We start from the raw sequence: 23,141 nt of genomic DNA on the forward strand, positions 1-23,141 counted from the left end.
CTACCACTTATTCCCTTTGGGGTCGCGGGGGGCGCTGGTGCCTATCTCAGCTACAATCGGGCGGAAGGCGGTGTACACCCTGAACAATTCGCCCTCATCTCAGGGCCAACACAGACATATTCACCATTAATTAGTTGCTTATTAAAGTAACAAATTCTTAATTTAAAGTTATTTGGACACTAGGGGACCATAAAAGGGTTAGGTTTGGTGTTATTAATAAGCAATAATTCTGGGGTTATTGAGGGAAAATTCTTAGTTAATGGCTTACTGGTTGTATAATAAGGCAAGGCTTAATATCTTGCCGATTGTATTGTACCATATGTCCCGGCAAGAAATCTGCGTTCAAAGGACTCCGGCTTATTCATCATCATCAGCCTTTGTCACTCCACTGCTGGACGAAAGCCTCAGCATGTTTCTGCCATTTGGCGTACTTTGCATGCTGGTTATTAGCCCACACCTTCCACGCTGGCTTGGTGCGGGTTGGAAGGGGTATTTTTTTATCAGAGATCCTTCTAGACTAATTGCCTTACTGGGCTGTTGAACTTAATCTGTCCTTATTAGTGATTCTTAAAGCCCCAAAAAAGTCTTTGGGCTATAGAGCATTTTCCGTTCGGGTTCCAGTACTCAGGAATGCCCTCCCGGTAACAGTTCGAGATGCTATCTCAGCAGAAGCATTTAAGTCTCACCTTAAAACTCATTTGTATACTCTACCCTTTAAATAGACCTCCTTTTTAGACCAGTTGATCTGCCGCTTCTTTTCTTTTTCTCCTCAGTCCCCCCCTCCCTTGTGGAGGGGGTCCGGTCCGATGGCCATGGATGAAGTACTGGCTGTCCAGAGTCGGGACCCAGGATGGACCGCTCGTCGGGACCCAGGATGGACCGCTTGCTTGTGTATCGGTTGGGGACATCTCTACGCTGCTGATCCGACTCTGCTTGCGATGGTTTCCCGTGGACGGGAATCTCGGTGCTGTCTTGGATCTGCTTTGAACTGAACTCTCGCGGCTGTGTTGGATCCACTATCGATTGAACTCTCACAGTATCATGTTAGACCCGCTCGACATCCATTGCTTTCGGTCCCCTAGAGGGGGGGGGGTTGCCCACATATGTGGTCCTTTCCAAGGTTCTCATAGTCATCATTGTCACCGACGTCCCACTGGGTGTGAGTTTTCCTTGCCCTTATGTGGGTTCTTCCGAGGATGTCGTTGTGGTTTGTACAGCCCTTTGAGACACTTGTGATTTAGGGCTATATAAATAAACATTGATTGATTGATTGAATAAGGCATTAATAAGTACTTAATAATGACTAATTAAGAGCAAATACGTTACTAACTTCCATGTTAATAAGCAACTAGTTAGTGGTGAATATCTATTCCCCATACAAAATTGTTTACCAAAACCAAAAAAAAAGGAATTTATTAAAACCCATTTTTTTCCAGGCTTTTGCGGGCCCCAAAGTATCATGTGGCGGGCCCTGGTCTTGAGTTTGACACCTGTGTACTACAGTATAGTACTAGTATTTTGTAGTTTCTGCACAAATGTTCCAGTTTGTCCAGCCTTACATGAAGACATATCACCCATTGCCGACCGAGCTTGTCACATCCTGGCTTTGACATGTTTTGAGTGATGCAATGGTCGCAATTTTTAAACGGCGAAAGTTGCACAAACTGTGCGGTCAGAGGAGGCGAGGTGTGAGGGTGGCAGAATAAGTCAGGGAGGAAGGCAGCGAGTGGGAGGAGAGTGCGAGGGTGGGGGGGTGGGGGGAGTGTCATCCCATCAAGGGGAGTAGCTTCGGTGTTTTGATCCGAATCCAGCAGATGTGGGACAGGGGAGAGGGTGTGAGAGAAAGCGGGTGAGACAGAGAGAGGGAGAAATAAATATTTCCACCTACCTAACAAGGAGGCACACTCATAAACAGGCGAGGAGGCAGGGTGAGACTCAGATGCACAGTAGCTCTCGGGGCAGCAGCAGTTCAAACAGAGACAGACTTTCATTGTGGACTGATGTTCTATCATAAGGGAGACACTCCATCACTCTGGCTAATAAACAGTGAGCCACTCAGGCACATAAGCAAGGCATCAGAATTAAAGGAGACGTCCAATAAGGACACACAGTCAAAGTTCTTATCTACACACACACATACATAAAAACACACACACACACACCGGTGCTGAGGGCGTCCTACCTAGTGTGAGAAGCAGGGGCTGGAAGTGAAGCACCACAGAGGAAGGAACGAGCGAGTGGATGGATGCCTTCTGCAGCCTCAGTGGCCTGGACCCTCTGTGGGTGAGTCTCTGCAAAACTTGTCTTGCCAATTGTCACGTTTTACTGCAAAACTTGTCTTTGAAAATAATTAGGCATTTGCATTTTCTTCTCAAGTCATCAAAAAAGTGTCTTTTGAGGGAGTTTAATAGACTGTGATCGCCATAAAGTGTCAGGAGAGCTGCAGAGCATGTTGCATGCTGCATGTTCGTTTGTTTTAAAACGGGGGGTGTCCAAAGTGCGGCCCCGGGGGGCATTTTTATTGGCCCGCGACACATTCTATAGACAAACTAAACGGGTTGCAAAATATAACACAAAAACTGTGAATAATTCAATTGTTTGGGAATGTCCGGCAGGCCTGATTAAAAAGCTTAATTTGGCCAGGTCTGCTTTAGAGCCACGGTTAACATACGTACAAACAAAATCATTATTAAAATAATCATGAATGATCGTATTGATTTTTTATCCATAACAGGGATCCCTCAACCTTTTTTTTCCATCAGGTACCGCTTTAATTGATGCATTATTGTCAAAGATAATGACAGCAAAAACAGCAAAAAAAGAGGACTGAAAATTAGCCTTTGGCTACCATTTGACACACTACCGTTTTATCGGAGAGATAGAATCAGAAATACTTAAATACCTTTTTTTTTTCGGATTATAAGTCGCAGTTTTTTTACATAGTTTGGCCGGGGATGCGCCTTATACTCAGGAGCGACTTATGTGTGAAATTATTAACACATTACCGTAAAATATCAAATAATAATATTTAGCTCATTCACGTAAGAAACTATAAGATTTCATGGGATTTAGCAATTAAGAGTGACAGATTGTTTGGTAAACGTAAAGCATGTTCTATATGTCAGTTATTCGAATGACTCTTACCATAATATGTTACGTTAATCAGTCTAGGCCTGGGCCCCTGGAGAGGGGGTCCAGACTTAGGCCAAGGAAGAAAAAGAAAAAAATAAATAAATAAAAATCCATTAATGTTCATTGTCCCACGTACTATAACAAATAAGTTGTAATATACATCTATTAATAAGCATATTAAGGGCTTCACGGTGGAAGAGGGGTTAGTGCGTCTGCCTCACAATACGAAGGTCCTGCAGTCCTGGGTTCAATCCCAGGCTCGGGATCTTTCTGTGTGGAGTTTGCATGTTCTCCCCGTGAATGCGTGGGTTTCTTCCGGGTACTCCGGCTTCCTCCCACCTCCAAAGACATGCACCTGGGGATAGGTTGATTGGCAACACTAAATTTGCCCTAGTGTGTGAATGTGAGTGTGAATGTTGTCTGTCTATCTGTGTTGGCCCTGCGATGAGGTGGCGACTTGTCCAGGGTGTATCCCGGCTTCCGCCCAATTGTAGCTGAGATAAGGCGCCAGCGCCCCCCAGACCCCGAAAGGGAATAAGCGGTAGAAAATGGATGGATGGATGGATAATGAGCATATTAGTGTGTTTAGTGGGACAGGCGAAAGTTAAGTCAGAGAAAAATACGGAAGTTTATAAATTAACCATTGTTTCTCTACGGCCCGGTAGCAAATGCACCACGGACCAGTACCAGTCCCCGGACCGCTGGTTGGGGACCAATGATCCAAAACACAAAGCTAAGATGCAGGAGTGTTTTTCAAATCTTAGCATATGTTCACCCACATTGTTTTGGTTTGAGTATTTTTCCTATATGTATAAAAGTGGCCCTCGCTGGAAAATGTTTGGACACCTCTGCTTTGGAAAATCCTCCATTTTACATATGTCAAAGCTCCAGAACAGAACAATGTCCGTGTTCCATCTGGAATGCTGCCAATTATTGAATGTGCAGAGTCCCGGCATGCCTCTTTAACCATCCCCCTCACTCTCTCTGGTTCTCATTACCATGCGTTCTGGTTTTTGCTCCTGCAAGCCTTCAAACAGCCGTCACATGCTGTCGGGAAAATTGAAAGTCACCCGTGGTATCTTAACGTTACTGTGAAGTGAAGATGCAGTCCCCTTCAAAGCTGGAGCGGAGGTGTTCTTATCCCGCCTGATTGTTTGCCTTCGCTTCTTAACTGCAGGAGTTATGAACTTTACACATACTGTTGGAAAACATCATTGTTGGCTCTTTGGTCACATCCTTGAGGTAGTGATGGGGATTTCTCTCAAACATGCACATGAAAGCAAACTGGAAGCAGCAGGCTGTAAATGTGCATACAGTACAAAATATATACTAGATAGATAGATAGATAGATAGATAGATAGATAGATAGATAGATAGATAGATAGATAGATAGATAGATAGCTAGATGGATGGATAGATAGATAGATAGATAGATAGATAGATAGATAGTACTTGATTGATTCCTTCAGGAGAGTTCCCTCGGGAGAATTTAAATTCCAGCAGCAGTGTACAAAATTGAGATATAATATAAAAAGTAAATAATAACTAATGCGGGTGATGATTTAGGATTAAGCATTTATTGTTTTTTGTCCTTAAAAATGGATCCTATGAAGAATGTAATAGTTCCTGACTTACACATCTTCTTACAATGTCAAATATGTTAAACCTGGGGTGTCAAAATGTACGGATCCGGCCCGCGAACAGTTTTTTTCCAGCCGACAGGATGGGTTTGCCAAGTATGAAAATGAGCCAACATTTTTGAATGGAAGAAACTGCTGTTCTAAATGTGTCCAGTGGATGTCGCAATAGCAATTATTTGTATCTTTTTAGATGATGCTACATACCGTATATTACCAAATAAACGCCTTTGGGCAAATAACCGCCCATGTCCTAATAGCCGCCCAAGGTCTGACCCCAGTTTGTGAATTAACCGCCTCTTCCTAATAACCGCCTATGTCCAAAGAGCAGCCCATGGGCTGTTATTTGCATAATTTAGAATAAAATCATATTGATTTCATTAAAGGCTTACTGAAAGCCACTACTACCGGCCACGCAGTCTGATAGTTTATATATCAATGATGAAATATTAACATTGCAACACACGCCAATACGGCCTTTTTAGTTTACTAAATTGCAATTTTAAATTTCCCGGGAGTTTTTTGTTGAAAACGTCGCGGAATGATTACGTGTACGAGTGACGTCACGGACTGTAAGGAAATATGAGCGCTGCACACACACACATCTAAAAGTCATCTGCTTTAACCGCATAATTATACAGTATTTTGGACATCTGTGTTGCTGAATCTTTTGCAATTTGTTCAATTAGTAATGGAGAAGTCAAAGAAGAAAGATGTAGGTGGGAAGCTTTAGCCTTTAGCCACACAAACACACGGTGATTCCTTGTTTAAAATTCCCGGAGGTGAAGCTTTACTATGGATCAGAGCGGTCAAGCGAACATGGATCCCGACCAAATGTCAACCAGCAGACTTCGGTGAGAAAATTGTGGTAAAAAGTCGCCACTTACCGGAGATCAGCTGAGCTTGTGCCGTCCATACAGCTGCCGTCGACTTCCATCAGACACTGGCCTCAAAACACCCGTGGACACACCCTTCCGACTATCAGGTACTATTTAACTCACTAAAGCACTAGCAACACAATAGAAAGAATTATCCTAGTAAATATGTCTAGAAACATCTGAATCCATCCCAATGCAATCACGTTTTTTTTTTACTTGATTTTTTTTTCTTTTCTTTTTTTTTTCTAGTCCGTTGCTATCAATATCCTCAAACACAAATATTTTATCCTCGCTCAAACTAATGGGAAAATTGTCGTTTTCTCGGTCCGAATAGATCATCTTTTTGTTGGAGGCTCCCATTATAAACAATGTGAAGATGTGAGGAGGCCTCACACGGGTGACGTCATCGTCTGTGACTTCCGGTAAAGGCAAGGCTTTTTTATCAGCACCAAAAGTTGCGAACTTTATCGTGCATGTTGTCTACTAAATCCTTTCAGCAAAAATATGGCAATATTGCGAAATGATCAAGTATGACACATAGAATGGACCTGCTATCCCCGTTTAAATAAGAAAATCTCATTTCAGTCGGCCTTTAAGCCCATTTTCTTAAGCTAAAAGGAAAAGCAAAGGTGCAGTAATTCTGGTAATTACGGTAACAGCAGACACGTGGAGTCCAGAGAGTTACATGACAATCAAAGGCTTAACGAAATCTGTGCCGTGATGGCTTACGTTACGTGGGGATTCTGGGTAATCAACATATTGCAATGGGTCACCGCATATGGCGTAACACACACTCAACGACAAATACAAACCCACGAGGAAAAGTTTCAACATGGCAAGCAACAGTAGCAGTGAGTTGAATGAACAGGATACCGGTACACCACAACTGATGGACGGGAATACTTTAAGGGGGAAGAAGAACAGAAAGTTTGACTTAAAGTTCAAGCTAGCCGTTGTGAAGTATGAGGACCAGAATTCTGGTTAGGCAGCGGCCAGGAAGTTTAACGTTGACCCAAAATGTGTACGAGAATGGAAACATAAAAAGGGAGAACTACTATCTCATTCGACAATCGATGGAAAACGGGCTCGCTTATCAGGTGGAAGTGAGCAAGGAGCCTGATGCTAATTTGTGTCAGTGGATTCATCATATTCATGGACTGAACCACTGTGTGTCCCGCAAAATGATCTGCATTATGACCAAGGAGTTGTATGCCACCGCGAGAGACACGAGAGACACTGGGGTGGTGTTTGGTGCAACGAGTGGCTGGCTTTATCCATTCCTGCGTCAGAACAACTTTACCCTAAAGGAGGAGAACAACTGTTGCACAAAAGGACGCTCCCGTCGAGAAGATACCATTGTAACCAAATAATGGGCTGGTGCAGGCTGGTGCAAAAATAAATAAAAGCCTTGTGCAAATAACCGCCTGCTTCTTTTAAACGCCTGTCTCCAAAATCGATTTTGTGAAATAAACGCCCAGGCTACTATTTGGTAATATACGGTATGTACAAAATAAACCACATGATGTTAGTGCACCAGTCTAGGGAAATGAGCAAACTACACAAATAATTTCCTGTAATTTGATTTTGATATTTTCTTTATCTTGATAGATTGAAAATTAACACCAATGATTTGAATGATGAACATTATCACATTTTTACTCAAAAAGTATAAATAACAACAAATAAAGATAGAATACTATTAATCCCAACATGTAAGTGTAAAAAAATAACAACATATGATTTGTACCTTTTCAGAATGTGCTTGTTTTATTTTTAAACAAAGAAAACCACCACAGGATTCAGTATTCAGGATGCTTTATTATTGTCCATTCTTTAACATGTACGAGACACATAAGAACTGAAATTACATTTTCGGCACAGTCCCACCAAGAGCAGACATACGTTACAGGGAGACAAGACTGGACAGTCAACGGATCAGCCACTTACGGCGCTCCTTAAAAAAGGTTGGAAAAAGATGGTATTGGGAAAGGGGGGAAAAGTACAAAATATCAGTCAAAGGCTGAACCCTCGGGAGGGAGTCCAGACTGAGTACAAAGGAAAGAAACTCATTTGCCATAGCACACATAAAAATGTTACATATAATCACAACAACTCGCAACACCACGCTCCTTCTCCAACATATCCTGACTTAAATGTGTCAGCAAAGATTCTCACATTTAGAACAAAAATAAAGTTGTCTTTATTTTTAAGTTATCATGCCGTGATTTTACCAGTCTGGCCCACTTGGGAGTAGATTTTTCTCCATGAGGCCCCCTATCTAGAATGACTTTGACACTCTTGTGTTAAACAATGGCAGAGCATAAGGTCCGTGCTTTCTGCCGTGATCTGACACAGTTTTGGCTACCTCTGTTCGTGGGTTTTTTTGCAGTCTGGCTACGTTGTGACATCACAGCAAGGTGGCTGTACTCTTTTGGACCTTAACGCAAGCTCTCTGCCAGAGCGGACTTGCTCCTCCCCCTCGGCTTCAGGCTATGAGGAAACACAAAATAATGATATTTTCATCTCATGAGCACAGTTATGCTTAAAGCAGCTTTTTTCATGCAGAGCCTAAATCGATCAGAGTGTGCGCAAGTGTACCAAATGTTGTGACCGATCAAACATCTTGAGGACAACTTTAAAAAGCTGGTTATAAAATTAAGAGTGCAGCAAAATTTACCTAAAGTGTACACCAAAACATTTTCAATAGATATTATTTAGACAAGGGGTCACCAAACTTTTTGGATTTCAGGTCCACATTGGGTTAAAATAATTTGGCTGAGGGCCGGAGTGTGTACACACATACAGTATATACTGTATACCGTATTTCCTTGAATTGCCGCCGGGGCGACAAATGAATTTAAAACCTCTTCTCACTCCTGCGCTTACCAAAGGCATGCGGTAAAAGTAAGCATGCGCTAATTGTTTTAAAACCTCTTCTCACTCCGGCACTTACCAAAGGTATGCAGTAAAAATTTGAGTGTTATGTAAGCTTGGACCTTAAATCCTATTGAATAGCTGTTAATCTTCTTCCCTTTATGCGATTTCAAATTACCGGTATTGAAATCAGCCTCCTCCATTTTGAAAATAATGACGGGGAAGTGTCACGAGTTTGACCAGGCGGTAATACTAAGTATGCGCTAATTATTTTAGGAAGCGAGTTTGACCCGGCAGTAATTCCAGGCAGGCGCATACTATATGCCCTGCGGCAATTCAACGAAATACGGTATATATATATATAATATATGTATATATGTATATGTGTGTGTGTGTATATACAGTATATATATATATATATATATATATATATATATATATATATATATATATGTATGTATATATATATATATATATATATATATATATATATATATATATATATATATATATATATATATACAATGCGGCCCCCGAATCAAGAAGTTTGGGGACCCCTGGTCTACATCAACAATGTGATTTGCCTCAGTGGGCTTAGCAGGATGGATTTAAAAAAGATAATAAAACAGAATACTTTTTTTTTTTTTTTTTTACTTGGGATGCTGGTGGCTGTAGATCGGGAACCCCTGTTCTAGATCATGACGAAGGATGTTAAATGCAGATTAAATCTAGCATGGGTCTCCTTTAATTCAAGCAAGTGGTCCGCAGGAGGGGGGTGTTGTAATAAACTTAAAACAAGGTGATGTCTCTAAGTTGTTGGTCACACTATGATGGGTTTGAATCAATTCCACCTTTTGGTGACACAGGTCTTCTACTTCAATGTCATGCCTCCTCCATCAATATAATACATCTATATAGTGCAGGGAGCATATCCAGCAGCTTTTCCCTATTTGTCAGGTGAAACTATACAACTGTGGCATCAAAGCTGCTGGAGCATTTTAACTTTGGGGTGAGAAACCAAATAAGAAGTGAAATGTACACCAACATTTTTCTGAAAGAGTTCATCCCTTTGCTGCCGACCACAGGAGTCAGAAGAGTCTGTGAAAGTTCCCTCCCCCTCACTGGCTCTCAAGAGATGTACAGTTCAAATGAACCTAAATGGACCTACAGAGTCCACTGAGGCTCAGTGAGTGCAAAGCCTTTCGTTACATAACAGCGACCTTTGATTTTTTTTTTTTTTTAATGTTTTTTACTCTTTCTTCCATCTATTTTCGAGAATTACTTATGTGGTAAGCTAAACAAATATTCCCCTGTCGTCCGAAAGGAACAGGTATCTGCGAGTCCGACCGTGATTCACACCCTTGCAGCTCCAGAGGCTGTGACCAGTCACACTTTATGGTAAACTGGAATAAATAACTATTCACGCCGGAACATGTAATATGAGTGACAGTTTTTTTGGACTTACTAAGTTGTAAGATGCACCTATTCAAGTGCTGGAAATAAGGAAAAAACTAAAAAAAAAACTTTAAAAAAAACTGCTCAGTGGCCTTGTGGTTAGAGTGTCTGCACTGAGATCGATAGGTCGTGAGTTCAAACCCTCGGCACAGTCATACCGAAGACTATAAAAACACATTACCTCTCCGCCTGGCACTCAGCATCAAGGGTTGGAATTGGGGGTTAAATCACCAAAATGATTCCCGTGCGCGGCCACCGGTGCTCCTCACAGCTCCCCTCATCTTCCAGGTGGTGGAACAAGGGTATGAGGTAAATTGCAAAGGGTAATTTCACCACACCTAGTGTGTGTGTGACTATCAGTGGGGATGGCGTGGCGAAGTTGGGAGAGTTGCCGTGCCAGCAATCTGAGGGTTACTGGTTCAATCCCCACCTTCTACCATCCAAATAACGTCTGTTCTGTCCTTGGGCAAGACACTTCACCCTTGCTCCTGATGGGTACCTGGTTAGCGCCTTGCAGGGCAGCTCCCGCCATCAGTGTGTGACTGTGTGTGTGAATGGATGAATGTGGAAATAATGTCAAAGTGCTTTGGGCTCCTTAAAAAGGGCTAGAAAAGCGCTATACAAGCACAACCATTTACCATTAATTTAATTTTAGGGTTAGGGTTACTCATAATCAATAATTCTGAAGTTATCGAGAGAAGACTAATTAATGGTTTATATGTTCCCCATATATATATATATATATATATATATATATATATATATATATATATATATATACTGTATATATATACCGTATTTCCTTGAATTGCCGCATATATATATATATATATATATATATATATATATACCCTGATTTCAATACCGGTAATTTGAAATTGCATAAAGGGAAGAAGATTAAGAGCTATTCAGTAGGATTTAAGGTCCAAGCTTACATCACACTCAATTTTTTACTGCATGCCTTTGGTAAGTGCCGGAGTGAGAAGGGGTTTTAAAATAATTAACGCATGCTTACTTTTACCGCATGCCTTTAGTAAGCACAGGAGTGAGAACAGGTTTTAAATGAATTAGCGCCCCGGCGGCAATTCAAGGAAATACGGTATATATATATATATATATATTACTTTTATCTGTAATTATGATCATGATTTCTGGTTATGTTAGTCCAGCAGAGAAAGCCTTGCTTGAATTTTTCACCATTGTTTGAATTTAAGGTCAATCACTTTTGGGATGAACTAGATTAGAAAAGGGACACAAAGGATTTTTAAAAATCCAAACGACAACCTTTGCCCTTCAAAAGAAAATCCTCGCTTGAGTGCATTTCTTCATGTTGTCAGCCTCTTCAAAACAGGTTCCCTAAGGGAAAAGGAACAAAATCTCAAGTTAGGGAAGTGCTCCTCGGCAAGAAAGTGTCGGATGCTGGAGGCTTTTTGAGCAAGCTTGTTGTCATGATGATGCCGCCACAACTTCTGCCTTTTTTGAATGAAACAACGCCGCGGGATCTCTTTAAAGACGTGCTGGTTGCGAGAACTGGCAGTGGTAGACGCCAACCAAATTAAAGAATGCGATCAACAGTCCTGTAACTTCTCTGCCACGGCTCATAAACTAGGTCCTCCTCCATGTTTCAGGATGGCTAGAAGGAAGCAACCTGTAAAACGTCTTTATTCCCCTCTTTTGACTAGACCAATGCTGTTTGTCCAAATAGTCCACTTACCAGGGTTTAATCACAGAGCTGTGGATGTTATATAATGACATTGTGGCTCCCTTGTCTAGCTATGCCAATCAGTGCCGCCGTTCTTGGAACTTTTAACTGCTTTCTGTGGTGTCTCGTTCGCGCAGCCAGACACCCTGCAGGCTACTGGGGCAATAAAACAAGTAAAACAACAACAAGCCAAGTTACTTCTCCTTTTTGAGGCGTTTTCTTTGTCATCTATAAATAACATGCCAACAAATAATCTATTGCAGTGGTTCTTCACCTTGTTGGAGGTACCGAACCCCACCAGTGTCATAAGTACATTCACTGAACCCTTCTTTAGTGAAAAATAAAATGTTTTTTTTTTCAAATTCAAGACAAAGTTATATGTATTTGGTAACACTTTCGTATGGGGAACATAGTTTAAGTAACAAAGACCTTAATTTAACTCCTCTCTGAGCTGCAACCTTATCGTGGTAGAGGAGTTTGCGTGTCCCAATGATCCTAGGAGCTATGTTGTCCGGGGGCATAAAGCCCCCTGGTAGGGTCTCCCAAGGCAAACAGGTTCTAGGTGAGGGATCAGACAAAGAGCAGCTCGAAGACCTGTATGAAGAAGAAAAATCATGGACCCAGATTTCTCTCGCCCGGACGCGGGTCACCGGGGCCCCCTTCTGGAGCCAGGCCCGGAGGTGGGGCACGATGGCGAGCACCTGGTGGCCGGGCCTGTTCCCATGGGCCCCGGCCGGGCACAGCCCGAAGAGGTAACGTGGGTCACCCCTCCAATGGGCTCACCACCCATAGCAGGGGCCATAGAGGTCGGGTGCAATGTGAGCTGGGCGGAAGCCGAAGGCAGGGCACTTGGCGGTCCGATCCTCGGCTACAGAAGCTAGCTCTTGGGACGTGGAACGTCACCTCACTGGGGGGGGAAAGAGCCTGAGCTAGTGCGCGAAGTCGAGAAATTCCGGCTGGATATAGTCGGACTCACTTCGACGCACAGCAAGGGCTCTGGAACCACTTCTCTCGAGAGGGATTGGACCCTCTTCCACTCTGGCGTTGCCGGCAGTGAGAGGCGAAGGGCTGGGGTGGCAATTCTTGTTCCCCCCGGCTCAAAGCCTGTACGTTGGAGTTCAACCCGGTGGACAAAAGGGTAGCCTTCCTCCGCCTTCGGGTGGGGGGACGGGTCCTGACTGTTGTTTGTGCTTATGCACCAAACAGCAGTTCAGAGTACCCACCCTTTTTGGGAACACTCGAGGGAGTACTGGAAAGTGCTCCCCCGGGTGATTCCCTTGTCCTACTGGGAGACTTCAACGCTCACGTTGGCAACGACAGTGAAACCTGGAGAGGCGTGATTGGGAAGAATGGCCGCCCGGATCTGAACCCGAGTGGTGTTTTGTTATTGGACTTTTGTGCTCGTCACAGTTTGTCCATAACAAATCAATCAATCAATCAATGTTTACTAAATCAACAAACACCATGTTCAAACATAAGGGTGTCCATATGTGCACTTGGCACCAGGACACCCTAGGCCGCAGTTCCATGATCGACTTTGTAGTTGTGTCATCGGATTTGCGGCCTCATGTTTTGGACACTCGGGTGAAGAGAGGGGCGGAGCTTTCTACCGATCACCACCTGGTGGTGAGTTGGCTGCGATGGTGGGGGAGGATGCCGGACAGACCTGGGAGGCCCAAACGCATTGTGAGGGTCTGCTGGGAACGTCTGTCAGAGTCTCCTGTCAGACAAAGTTTCAATTCCCACCTCTGGAAGAACTTTGAACATGTCACGAGGGAGGTGCTGGACATTGAGTCCGAGTGGACCATGTTCCGCACCTCTATTGTCGAGGCGGCAGATCGGAGCTGTGGCTGCAAGGTAGTTGGTGCCTGTCGGGGCGGCAATCCTAAAACCCCTTGGTGGACACCAGCGGTGAGGGATGCCGTCAAGCTGAAGAAGGAGTCCTATCGGGTCCTTTTGGCTCATAGGACTCCGGAGGCAGTGGACAGGTACCGACAGGCCAAGCGATGTGCAGCTTCAGCGGTCGCGGAGGCAAAAACTCGGACATGGGAGGAGTTCGGGGAAGCCATGGAAAACGACTTCCGGACGGCTTCGAAGTGATTCTGGACCACCGTCCGCCACCTCAGGAAGGGGAAGCAGTGCACTATCAACACCGTGTATGGTGCGGATGGTGTTCTGCTGACCTCAACTGCGGATGTTGTGGATAGGTGGAAGGAATACTTCGAAGTCCTCCTCAATCCCACCAACACGTCTTCCTATGAGGAAGCAGTGCCTGGGGAATCTGTGGTGGACTCTCCTATTTCTGGGGCTGAGGTAGTTAAAAAGCTCCTCGGTGGCAAGGCCCCAGGGGTGGACGAGAGCCGCCCGGAGTTCCTTAAGGCTCTGGATGCTGTGGGGCTGTCTTGGTTGACAAGACTTTGCAGCATCGCGTGGACATCGGGGGCGGTACCTCTGGATTGGCAGACCGGGGTGGTGGTTCCTCTCTTTAAGAAGGGGGACCGGAGGGTGTGTTCCAACTATCGTGGGATCACACTCCTCAGCCTTCCCGGTAAGGTTTATTCAGGTGTACTGGAGAGGAGGCTACGTCGGATAGTCGAACCTCGGATTCAGGAGGAACAGTGTGGTTTTCGTCCTGGTCGTGGAACTGTGGACCAGCTCTATACTCTCGGCAGGGTTCTTGAGGGTGCATGGGAGTTTGCCCAACCAGTCTACATGTGCTTTGTGGACTTGGAGAAGGCATTCGACCGTGTCCCTCGGGAAGTCCTGTGGGGAGTGCTCAGAGAGTATGGGGTATCGGACTGTCTTATTGTGGCGGTCCGTTCCCTGTACGATCAGTGCCAGAGCCGGCAGTAAGTCGAACACATTTCCAGTGAGGGTTGGACTCCGCCAAGGCTGTCCTTTGTCACCGATTCTGTTCATAACTTTTATGGACAAAATTTCTAGGCGCAGTCAAGGCGTTGAGGGGTTCCGGTTTGGTAACCACAGGATTAGGTCTCTGCTTTTTGCAGATGATGTGGTCCTGATGGCTTCATCTGACCGGGATCTTCAGCTCTCGCTGGATCGGTTCGCAGCCGAGTGTGAAGCGACCGGAATGAGAATCAGCACCTCCCAAGTCCGAGTCCGTGGTTCTCACCCGGAAAAGGGTGGAATGCCATCTCCGGGTTGGGGAGGAGACCCTGCCCCAAGTGGAGGACTTCAAGTACCTAGGAGTCTTGTTCACGAGTGAGGGAAGAGTGGATCGTGAGATCGACAGGCGGATCGGTGCGGCGTCTTCAGTAATGCGGACGTTGTACCGATCTGTTGTGGTGAAGAAGGAGCTGAGCCGAAAGGCAAAGCTCTCAATTTACCGGTCGATCTACGTTCCCATCCTCACCTATGGTCATGAGCTTTGGGTCATGACCGAAAGGATAGGATCACGGGTACAAGCGGCCGAAATGAGTTTCCTCCGCCGTGTGGCGGGGCTCTCCCTTAGAGATAGGGTGAGAAGCTCTGCCATCCGGGAGGGACTCAAAGTAAAGCCGCTGCTCCTTCACATCGAGAGGAGCCAGATGAGGTGATTCGGGCATCTGGTCAGGATGCCACCCGAACGCCTCCCTAGGGAGGTGTTTAGGGCACGTCCAACCGGTAGGAGGCCACGGGGAAGACCCAGGACACGTTGGGAAGACTATGTCTCCCGGCTGGCCTGGGAACGCCTCGGGATCCCCCGGGAAGAGCTAGATGAAGTGGCTGGGGAGAGGGAAGTCTGGGTTTCCCTGCTTAGGCTGTTGCCCCCGCGACCCGACCTCGGATAAGCGGAAGATGATGGATGGATGGACTTAATTTAAAAGGGTTAGGGTTAGGACCAGGGTTAGAGCGTTAGGGTTATATTAAGGCCATGCCGAATAAGGCATTAATAAGTACTTAATAATGACTGGTTAAGAGCCAATATGTTACTAATTTGCATGTTAATAAGCAACTAATTAATGTTGAATGTGTACCCCATACTTAAGTGTTACCATGTTTTTTTTGCTGTTGCACAAAATGAACCGTGCATGAACATCACCTTGTTCAAAGAACAAAACCAACACAGTGCATAAACTCACAACAAATTACACGCCTGCAAAACAGTGTGACTTCTGATGTTGCCGTATCCGTAATACGCCGATAGGGAGAAGTTTTTATTTACACGATGAGTCGGGTGTGTTTTGACCTCCGCCGAACCCCTGAGGCCGACTCACCGAACCCCTAGGGTTCGATCGAACCCAGGTTAAGAACCACTGATCTAGCGACAAGATCTTTGACCTATTCGACTTGTTTTGTCCTACTTAAATTCGGACCCAAACCAGTAGATGAAGGACATTCTAACGCTGACTCAGCTTTTCTGAGAAAGTAAAAAGGCTTCCTCACACCGTCCAGCCTGGACTCTCACACATTTTTTTGTTGACTCTTTGTGGTTTCACTCCCCCCTGCTATAGTGGGTGAAATGTATTCTGAATCCTTTGGATTCGGTTTTGTCTGTTCACACTCTCAGATGATTGATATGATATATATTTATTTTTTTAAATACTTGTGCTTTGTTCTTAACAAATATATCTTTGTGTTCTGGCTTTTGCAGGACTGGAACCGCACTTGGTACACAGCCAACCCAGATTTGACAGAGTGTTTTCAGAACACCGTTCTAGTGTGGGTGCCCTGTGCGTATCTGTGGTTGCTGGCCCCCATCTACTGCCTTCACCTTTACTGCCATGACCATGGACGCATTCAGATGTCCTCCCTCTGCATCGCCAAGATGGTGAGACATGTCGGGAAGATTTATTTGTGTTGTCCTTTGCGTGTACAATCTGAAAACCTATCTCACTGTACATTTTAGGCGCTCGGCTTTCTGTTGGCCTCCTTCGGCTCTGTGGAGTTCTTCTACATTCTATTGGAGAGGAGCCAGGAGATAGAGCAGCACGTAGTCTTCCTTCTTAGCCCCATCATACGCAGCCTGACTGTGGTAAATACTCTTGACCTTTCTTCATTTCTTTGTGCACGTACACTCAAAGTTGATAAAAATAGTCACATACTAAAATTTGAGTGCACATAATGACAAAACTAAAAGGTCGGCAGTTCAACTTGTGAAAGTGCTTTTATTCTGAAGGTTTCGCCCAGGATATTTCAGCCACTGGCAGCAAAAAAAAAAAAAGTACTTGAATTTTTTTGTGTAACATTGCATGGTGAAAACAAGCTTGGTGGTACAGTAACTTTGTATATAGTGCTCATACTATATACAAATGGGGCGGTGTAGCTTGGTAGGTAAAGCGGTCGTGCCAGCAAATTGAGTGTTGCAGGTTCGATCCCCGCTTCTGCCATCCAAGACTGCCATTGTGCCATTGGGCAAGACAATTTAACCACCTGCTCCCATTGCCACCCACACCGGTTTAAATGTAACTTAGATATCAGGTTCACTATGTAAAAGCGCTTTGAGTCACTAGAGAAAAGCGCTACATAAATATAATTCACTTCACAAAAAGTCCACTTATGTATGCGAGCGAAAAATAGAGAGGCTACAATCCAGGATTAAGTTGCATTTTTTTTTATCTAAAATGCTTCAAAAAACAATGAACATGAAATAATTTACAACATAACAAGGACAATGCTTTAAACTTAATACCACAGATATTTTTTCTGTCCGTGCATTATTAACATGAATAACATTCAAAAGTACACCCGAACCTTTCATATTGAAATATTTCCCCAAAAATACCATCATTTAATAGTATAATAAAATAAACAGAAGCTAACTCAAAAAATAACAGAAGAATTGAACAAATTAAAAAGATGGTTTGACAAAAATGGACTATCGTTCACTCTCAGTGAAACTAAAATAATGCTATTTGGTAACAGTAGAAGAGAAAGTCAAACACAAACACGAATAGACGGAAAAGAAATTGAAAGAGTAAATGATGCCAAATGATGATTAATTGAACTGGAAATCTCATGTAGAAAATATACAACATAAAGTAGCAAAAAACACGTCAATAACGAATAAAGCGAAACATGTTCTGGACCAAAAATTACTTCATATTCTCTACTGCTTGTTAGTGTTACCATATCTGAGTTACTGTGCAGAAATATGGGTAAATAACTACAATAGTTAACTTCAGTTAACTTAATACATCTTAATACATTCAAACTTCAGTTACAATAATACATCATGTTGGATATAGAGAACATTCAAACCCTTTATTCGATAAATCAAAAATACTGAAATTCCACGACATAGTGAATTTGCAAACTGCTAAAATTATACACAAAGCAAGCCACAATCTGTTACCCAAGAATATACAACAATTTTTCTCAACAAAAGAGGAGAAATATAATCTTAGATGAAAATGTCAGTCGATATTTTGTCATTTTTATAAAATGTTTTTGTTTGTTTTTTCATTCCTTCTTGTTGGAGGCCCTCACAAAGATTTGCTGTGAATGTTTGTGAATACGGTATGCCATAATTTGTTGAAAGAAAACGCAAATGACTCTGGTGGGGGAAAAAAAAGACAACATTTATGGTCCACGGCAATAGGACACCACTATATCGGACTTTGAGGGTATTCAATACAGTGGAACCTCTATTTACAAACTTGATTGGTTCATAAGCAGGGTTTGTAAACAGAAAAGTTTGAATGTAAAGCAAATTGCTCATTAAGAAACAATGTAAATATAAATAATGGGTTCCAGCCTCATCAAAAGTCTATATTCTAGTAAAAGTTTGTAATGTTGAACACAATGCAAAATGCTACACAGCACTGTATCAAACAAAAGGGGTGATGGATCAACTATCTCTTTAATAACAACGCCAAAACAACAATTAACTGAACTGTCTTCATTTAGAATAGGATAGGATAGGATAGGTTAGGGTTGGATAGGATAGGATAGGATAGGATTGGATAGAGTAGGGTATAGGTAGGGTCGGGTTGGATAGGATGGGATGGGATGAGATGGGGTAGGCTAGGGTAGGGTTGGATAGGATAGGATAGGATAGGATAGGATAGGATAGGATAGGATTGGATAGAGTAGGGTATTGGTAGGGTAGGGTTATGTGGGATGGGATGGGGTGGGGTAGGGTAAGATAGGATAGGGTAAGGTATGGTTGGATTGGATAGGATTGAGTAGGGTAGGGTAGGGTAGGGTTGTATAGGATACCCTACCCTAGCCAACCCTACCCTACCCCATCCCATCCTATCCAACCCTACCTATACCCTACTCTATCCAATCCTATCCTATCCTATCCTATCCTATCCTATCCTATCCAACCCTACCCTACCATAGACAACCCTGCATTACCCTATCCCATCCCATCCTATCCAACCCTACCCTACCTATACCCTACTCTATCCAATCTTATCCTATCCTATCCAACCCTACCCTACCCTAAGGGCAGGGTAGGATGGTAGGGTTGGATAGGATAGGGTAGGATAGGGTAGGGTTGGGTTGGATAGGTTTGGATATGATATGATATGATAGGATAGGATAGCATAGGATAGGATAGGATAGGATAGGATAGGATAGGATAGGATAGGATAGGATAGGATGGGATGGGATGGGATGGGATGGGATGGGATGAGATGGGATGAGATAGGATAAGATAGGATAGGATATATAGGCTGGGATAGACTTTTTTTATCCCACAATGGGTGAATTATGTGGTTGCAGTGCAGATAGAAAAAGTCCACAAAGAATAAAGTAAAAACCACATTAAAAGAGCACAGAGTAGATGCAACCAGCTGCCACTTTGTCAGCAACACCATTCCTACATACAGCTACAAGAGAAAAACACACAATGAAAAACCATACATTGGGCATAAATAATACATATTGTGCACATATGATTACACCATGCATAAACAAACAACAGAACAAAAACACAATTTCAACACCCATATACAATGTGGTGGCTTCTGCGGTGCTCCACACCATTGTCTGCTAGGGTGGGGTGGCAGTGGGGGGTGCACGGCCAAAAACAGGAACAGACCCAACAAAACAATGTGGAGAGCCGACTCCATCCGAGGCTGCCAACTCGCTCTCGGCCCATGTTCAGTCCGCACGGATGAGCGAAAATTAGTCCAATGAGACTGAAGTGTCCAAACTATGCTCATTCAGCCAGGGCTCCGTGAAGCTCATTCATCCGTCTCTTCTTCTGCATCTCCTCTGGTCTCTTGCCTGCGGACTCGGGGGTGGCAGAGAGCCAGCAGCTGGTTTCCAGTGCAAACATTTTCATGGTCAAAAGGCTCCCCCGGGCAGATCAAAAATCACCAAAAAGCAGCGCAGAAATCACAAATATGCCACCGCTTGTTGCGCGGTCCCAAAGGGGCCCGAACCCAAAGGCAAAAAACACAAAACACAAAAAGATAAACAAGGATACACAACAGCACAGTGCTCTTACAACCAGCAAACACTACAGCGGTGCCATTATGGTGCACTCACACTTTGACATGACAAAACCCCTTAACTTTAACAGCCAGGTCGCTACATTGATTAGAAAATGAAAAATGAAAAATAAAATCCCCTTGTGAGTTAATCTTCTTTGCGTGCAGCTGAAAACGGGAAGGGGAGAAGGCAGTGTCGACAACACTTTGGATATTCTCTGAATGTTTCAAACCACACTTCTTCAAATCACACGTCCTTTGCTTTTTTTGGACTCATATTAAGCTAATTAAAAACTTGTTGTTAAGATGCTAAAAGCACACAAAGTATCACTGAGCACACTAGCAAACAGCGACACTGAGCTGGAAAAACTATGAGCACCACATTGTATGTGCTGCCGGGCACACAATGGTGGATGAATTGTCCATACGCTGGAACATTGTACACCAAAGCAAATTATCATTTGGTTAGATCGGAAGGTTCGTACAATGAAAGGTTCATAAATTGAAGTTCCACTTTTTTTTAAATTCAGTTTTAAGTAGAGATGTCCGTTAATGGCTTTTTGCCGACATCTGATGTTCTAATATTGTCCAACTGTTAATTGAGGTGGGTGGCGTTTGTGGTGGGTGGGGGGTGGTTGATGGGGGGCAGGTTGTGAGGGTAGCGGGGGTGTATATTGTAGCGTCCCAGAAGAGTTAGTGCTGCAAAGGGTGGGTATTTGTTCTGTTGTGTTTATGTTGTGTTGTGGTGCGGCTGTTCTCCCGAAATGTGTTTGTCATTCTTGTTTGGTGTGGGTTCACAGTGTGGTGCATATTTGTAACAGCGTTAAAGTTGTTTCTACGGCCACCCTCAGTGTGACCTGTTGATCAAGTATGCCTTGCTTTCACTTGCGTGTGTGTGGAAACCTATAGATATCTTTGAGACTGGGCCGGAACACAAAGGCAGTGCCTTTAACGTTTATTGGCGCTCTGTACTTCTCCCTAGGGCCGTGTACAAAGCGGCGTTTTAAAAAGTCATTAATTTTACTTTTTGAAACCGATAATGATACTTTTGAAACTGATTCCGATAATTTCCGATATTATATTTTAAAGCATTTATCAGTTGATAATATCAGCAGTCTGATATTATCACACATCTCTAGTTTTAAGAACAATTATTTTTCAGTTACATTTGGTACTAATCATTTTTTAGCATTTCCATTGTAGGGGCTCCCGGAATATCCACCCAAACCTTTGTCCCAATCTAGACTAATCTACATTATTCATTGATTCATTGTGGCTAGTTAATGATTGCCAAGGCTGTGTTTGATTTGATGAATTTCAAACATTTTGTGTCTCAAACTAGATGGTTAAAAAATATATATATTAGATATTATAACATCTCCCTCAAAGGGGACCTGCACTTTTTTGGCAAAATATTGGCAATCATTCATTTTGGGGACAGCGTGGCACGGTTGGGAGAGTGGTCGTGCCAGCAAACTGAGGGTTCCTTGTTCAATCCCCACTTTCTACCTACCTCGTCACGTCCAATGTGTCCTTGGGCAAGACACTTCACCCTTGCTCCTGATGAGTCCTGGTTAGGGCCTTGCCATCAGTGTGTGAATGAGTGTGTGTGAATGGGTGAATGCGGAAATAGTGTCAAAGAAAAAAAGAGGGTGAAATCAAACGTCTTTTTATGTCTTACTCACCATTTCAGGGTCTAAATTAGAAGGAAAAGTTGACCAACTTGTCATATTATGTCCTCATACTTTTACTATCAAAGTGAGAGGCATGATTTATGATCTGCAATAAACTTTCAGAAGATTCGAGGCGAGAAAGCAGCTCACCAGCTAATGGTGTCAGTATAGCAGCAACAAGCTAGTTTTCTCTCTGTGACAATGCGCCGCTATAAACAGTTTGTCTGCGTTAGCGCTTATAATAACAATATCACTAACATTTGGTTAAAAATCAGGTAACAAAATGTGAATGGAGTATTGTTGGCAGTTTAAAAGTGTTATCTATGTTCAGTGGTCTTCATTTTCGTGTACAATAAGATAAGAAAATGTGTCTGTCATGGTAAGAATGAAGGTATTTTTAGTCAGTAATGGGATTTCTGTTTAATCTTGCTTGCATTTTGACTTTTGCATCACTTACAATCAAAACAATAATAAAAAAAAACATGTTTTACTACAATATTTATTTTCTAAATGACCGCGACTGTGTCCAGCACAGTTGCATTACTTGCATTGGGGGCCCCAAAACTTTTTCCAGTGAGAGCCACATGCAGAAAAACATGAAATATGATGATTAATGGGTCATGTTGATTTTACATCACTTTTGGTTTCTTAGACACACCGAAACCAATCTAATGTAGGTCAGCAGTAAAATGTAAATTTAAAGAAAAACACAGCCAGTTATAGACATTGTGACAAGGCAAATACTAAAATATGGGGCGGCATAGCTCGGTTGGTAGAGTGGCCGTGCCAGCAACTTGAGGGTTGCAGGTTCGATACCCGCTTCCGCCATTCTAGTTACTGCCGTTGTGTCCTTGGGCAAGACACTTTACCCACCTGCTCCCAGTGCCACCCACACTGGTTTAAATGTAACTTAGATATTGGGTGTCACTATGTAAAGCGCTTTGAGTCACTTGAGAAAAGCGCTATATAAATATAATTCATTTCATTTCATAAGAACGTTTTCACCCCCTGGATTAATACCCTCAAACAGGGTTTTTAAAACCTTTTAAATGTTTTGCCTATAACGGCTTACACAAATAATGCATGTTTTTAATCAAACTAATCACACTTTTAAATTTGGATAATTCATGAATAATCAAAGTTGCTGTATATAATTTAAATTTACCTAAAAACGATCCCAATATTTTGACAGAAATGCATTTTTATTGTCAGAAACAGTTTTATCTAAAGTACAGTCAGGGTGTGTTTTAAAGTGAAATTTACCAGCGAGCACACTATTAGAGTCTTCTCACTCATCTCCAAACCAACAAATAATTGGTGAATCTGCATTTATACATGATTAACATGATATTTTTTGTGATTGATAACATGAGTTAATTCATCAGACTCGACAGTCCTATATTAAC

At 43.0% G+C, this 23,141-nt stretch overlaps 1 protein-coding gene across 1 annotated transcript in view; it reads left to right on the forward strand.

Annotated features, from left to right (window-relative positions):
* Positions 1-1,832: 1,832 nt before the first annotated feature.
* Positions 1,833-23,141, forward strand: part of abcc6a (ATP-binding cassette, sub-family C (CFTR/MRP), member 6a) — a 95,253-nt gene continuing 73,944 nt past the window's right edge. Inside the window, exons 1-3 of the mRNA XM_061881000.1 lie at positions 1,833-2,283; positions 16,273-16,449; positions 16,528-16,653. Of these exons, the coding sequence (XP_061736984.1) occupies positions 2,242-2,283; positions 16,273-16,449; positions 16,528-16,653 (345 nt within the window). The 5' untranslated portion in view covers positions 1,833-2,241. The remainder of the gene's footprint in view (positions 2,284-16,272; positions 16,450-16,527; positions 16,654-23,141) is intronic.

The sequence above is a fragment of the Nerophis ophidion genome, linkage group LG20 (assembly GCF_033978795.1).
Source record: "Nerophis ophidion isolate RoL-2023_Sa linkage group LG20, RoL_Noph_v1.0, whole genome shotgun sequence".
Taxonomy (NCBI): domain Eukaryota; kingdom Metazoa; phylum Chordata; class Actinopteri; order Syngnathiformes; family Syngnathidae; genus Nerophis; species Nerophis ophidion.